General features: G+C 40.2%; 1 protein-coding gene across 1 annotated transcript in view; it reads left to right on the top strand.

Moving 5' to 3' along the window:
* Positions 1-3,781, top strand: part of LOC107289191 (ubiquitin-like modifier-activating enzyme 1) — a 43,086-nt gene that overhangs the window by 3,850 nt on the left and 35,455 nt on the right. The window contains exons 3-7 of the mRNA XM_015817896.1: positions 430-564; positions 983-1,089; positions 1,318-1,408; positions 1,975-2,110; positions 2,506-2,600. Coding sequence (XP_015673382.1) covers positions 430-564; positions 983-1,089; positions 1,318-1,408; positions 1,975-2,110; positions 2,506-2,600 — 564 coding nt within the window. The remainder of the gene's footprint in view (positions 1-429; positions 565-982; positions 1,090-1,317; positions 1,409-1,974; positions 2,111-2,505; positions 2,601-3,781) is intronic.

Here is a 3,781-nt window from a genome sequence, read left to right as displayed (position 1 = left end):
GCAGGACTGGCCTAGGGTAATTTTTAGAGGGGTTTTAATTATATTTTAATTGGACTACGTTTAAATATTTCTTTTTAATTAATTTTAATTTTGTAATTGTTATTTGTGTATTTTAATCGATTGTCAGCCGCCCTGAGTCCGCAAGGAGAAGGGCGGGATATAAATTGAATTTAATAATAATAATAATAATAATAATAATCCATCTATCTTAAATTTACCAAGGCTGAGAAACACTGCTGAATACACACATGGTATGCAAATGCTGCTGGGAATGAAGATATAAAAATCAACTCCAAAATATGCTATTAGACAATGCAGTGCATCTGACAGTAAAATAAGGCAAGAAAAGGGTAAAAGTGCTGTTTTACTGGTGGCAAAGAATTCTGTAAAGGACTTTACTTTACTCTTAGCATTGTTTTGTCTCTGTAGTTCTACCTGTCAGAGAATCATGTGGGGCAAAACCGAGCTAAGGTTTCCCAGGAACAACTCTCCACGTTAAATAGCAAGGCCGAGGTGAAATTTAACACCAGTAAACTGACAGAGAACTTCTTGGCTACTTTCAAGGTAAGACAGAGTTATATGCCTCATGCCATGGAAGTGAGAAATATGGGAGAAGAAGCAATTTTTGTGATGCTAGAAAGAAGTGATGAGAGCTAACAATTAGGCAGGATCTACCTGAACTGCTGGAAGAGTTTCTGTTCTTCATCCTACCTACAGTAATAGAAAGCTTGTCAATCCATCTCAAATATTTCTGTCAGCTGTAACTTTATAGTAAATTTTCCAAAAGAATTATAAGATTTTGACTGGGAGTTGCACCTGCAAAAGCATGCAGTTGCCTTGACTAACATGTCCAGAACGGACAGGTGTGTGGTGTATTCTTGTCAGACATTAAACGGAGAGTGTATATTTGGAGAATGCCCTCCCAGTCATTCTCTGTGATTGGATATTCCTTAATGTGGCTTATGTATCCAATGTATTCCAGGTTGTGGTCCTGACCAACTCATCCTTGGAGGAACAGCTGGATATCAGTGATTTCTGCCATGCCAACCAAATTTGCTTTCTCCTAGCTAACACAAAGGGCCTGGCTGGGTATGTTTGGATGAATGGTTTGTCCTTTTTCTAGGAGGGGACCAAGGAGATGGAAAATGTATATAAATAATGCTGGAACATTGTAGAGAGAAAATGTTTTGAATAGGAAGACTCTGTAGTTGAAAGTTACTGTTAGTCTGTATGCGTGCTACGTGTTTCTATGGATGGCATATATGCTGAATGCATCCTTTGAGGCATAACTTATTTTTCTTTTCCTCTTGATTCCAGACAGGTTTTCTGTGACTTTGGAGAAAACTTTGTGGTGTATGATCCTTCAGAAGCTGAGCCTACATCTGCTGCCATTAAACACATCACCTTGGTAACTTCTTTCCCTGGGATAACAATGGCTGTTTTACCAATATACAATCACATACTTTGCAAACCAAGCCAATGTTTTTTCATTACCACTCTATTTTCTGTATTACTTTTCTATTCGTAATTCCCTTCTTACGCCATCTCCTTTAAAACCTCAATATAATGTCTCTATCCAAGGTAGCCCCCATGTTTATTTTTATGAGGGGATTATCAGGAGATGGTGTCTGATTTTGGTCAAGGGGAATCATCTAAATAATAAATAATGTCATGATGAGGGGCTTGTATTTATGTGAAATCCCAGCACATTTCCACTGTGATGAAGAATTTCCATTTCAAAGCAACTATTCTCTCTCAAGCTGAAAAACGGGGGCGGGGGGGGGGAGGTAAGCCAGGCTGTCTGTTTTTTTTCCCTATAGCTGGACTATTACTAATTAACCCTTGTCAATTTTATATTGCAAGGTCAGTTTGGGGTGCATTTTATATTGGAATCCAAACACTTAGAGAGGAAATAGGTTGATCATGCTGAAAAGGAAGATAATAATTAACCTCAGATTTCTCTCCTTCACCCAGGGTAATCCTGGTCTCTTGACTGTGGTCCATGATGATGACCAGGAACATGGCTTCATGGATGGTGACTGGGTGATGTTCTCTGAGATTGAGGGGATGACACAACTGAATGGTTCTAAGTCTAAGATTTGTGTGAAAGGTAATAGGATTTTTTTTCTTTCCCTTCAGGTCCCCATGTGTCTTTCTTACTTGAATGTGGAACAGGTTCATAAAGAACTGGAGGATTAATATGGAAAACCCATCATGAAATTGAGATGGTGAAGAGTATATAAGAGAAGAATAACAGAATGGTTTAGTGTTGGTATTGATAGGAAAACTAAGGAAAGTTGTGAGGCTTCAGTGTGGAAGTATAAAATATTTGTCAGGAAACCAAAATATTTTCAAGCTCAGAGAAACCTGAATTTCAAAGGTTACATTTTTAGCAACTGGATTCACATGATTTTACCTGACTCTGAAAATCAAACTGCATAGGTTTAGGATTAGGATTAAGCATAGACTCAGGGCAGAATCTCAATCTTTTTGCTCTGTTTTTAGGAAACACCCTGGAAATTGAAGACACGTCTTCCTTTTCTCCCTACCAGCGTGGTGGGATCATCAGTCAGGTCAAGATGCCTCAAAAACATTCCTATGTAGGTTCTCATTTCTGTGCTGTACATATCTTGGGAGTTTTGAAAAACAAAGTTCTTCTTTTCAGGCTACTTTACAGAAAGGACTGATTCTTGAACAAATATGTTGCTTTAGCTAAGAATTGTGAGATGTACAGTGTTGTTTCATAAGGGAAAGAGAGATTAAAATAAGCTTTCATCCAACTTGTTACCTTCCTGAGACTTTTAGACTATTGAGCTTTTCATAAGGAATTAACACTGCACATCCTCCAGTTGAAATGAGGCTGGGAGGTAGAGCGCCTGCTTGAGAAAAATTAGTATAAGCTGAGCTTGCTTGCTTGTGATATAAAATTCTGTGTAGGAAACTGTGCTGGCCAGCAACTCAGTAGTATAATACATGCTTCATGCAGAAAACCTCAGCTTTGTTCTAGGTTGAGTTAAACTGGGAAGGATGTCTGTCTGAGCTCAACTTGAAAAAATCATTGTAGATTAATGGCACATTTATCAGTAGTGACATGTAGCAGAATGATTCACCTCTTCTGATCTTAAACACATACACACACACACACACACACACAAGAGTCCAAGCTTGGATCACTGTCTGAAAGGTTGGGGTAGTTAGTGCACTCTCTCTCTCTCATTGTATATATTTTGTGGTTTGTATTTAGGAGAAAATGGTAAATGCTTTTCAGTGGTAAATGCAAGCTCAGCCCCATGTCCTGTTCATTATTATATAACTATATTACTAAAAATGAATGTCAACAATATTATTGCATTTCTTTATGTAGTTCAAAAGTACCATAGCTCAGTGGTCCCCAACCTTTCCATCTCTGCGGACTGGCAGCGGTGGTGGCAGGGCAGGGGGAAGAGGTGATGGTTTTGTGCGTGTGCCTTCTCCTTGTGTGCTTGCCCGCCACTTGCACGGCCTGGTTCCCAACAGGCCATGGCCTGCTGCCGGGCCGCAGACTGGGTTTGGGGATCCTTGCCATAGCTGATAGGTGTTAATAGACGCCTAGAGAGCAGTTGGAGGACGTCCCGGACCGAATCCGACCGAACACAGGTAAGGAGTCATATTAGATCCTACCTTGTGGCGATGAGGGTGGCGAGGTCCAATTACTACTCCACCCTCATTGCGTCATCAGATAATCGCCCAGCCTCCCTCTTCAGGGTGACCCGCTCCCTTCTCCAATTGGGGGGGGGGACCA

The sequence above is a fragment of the Protobothrops mucrosquamatus genome, unplaced genomic scaffold, assembly GCF_001527695.2.
Source record: "Protobothrops mucrosquamatus isolate PMUCROS unplaced genomic scaffold, P.Mucros_1.0 scaffold653, whole genome shotgun sequence".
NCBI lineage: Eukaryota > Metazoa > Chordata > Lepidosauria > Squamata > Viperidae > Protobothrops > Protobothrops mucrosquamatus.
This window is presented reverse-complemented; position numbering and strand designations above follow the sequence as displayed.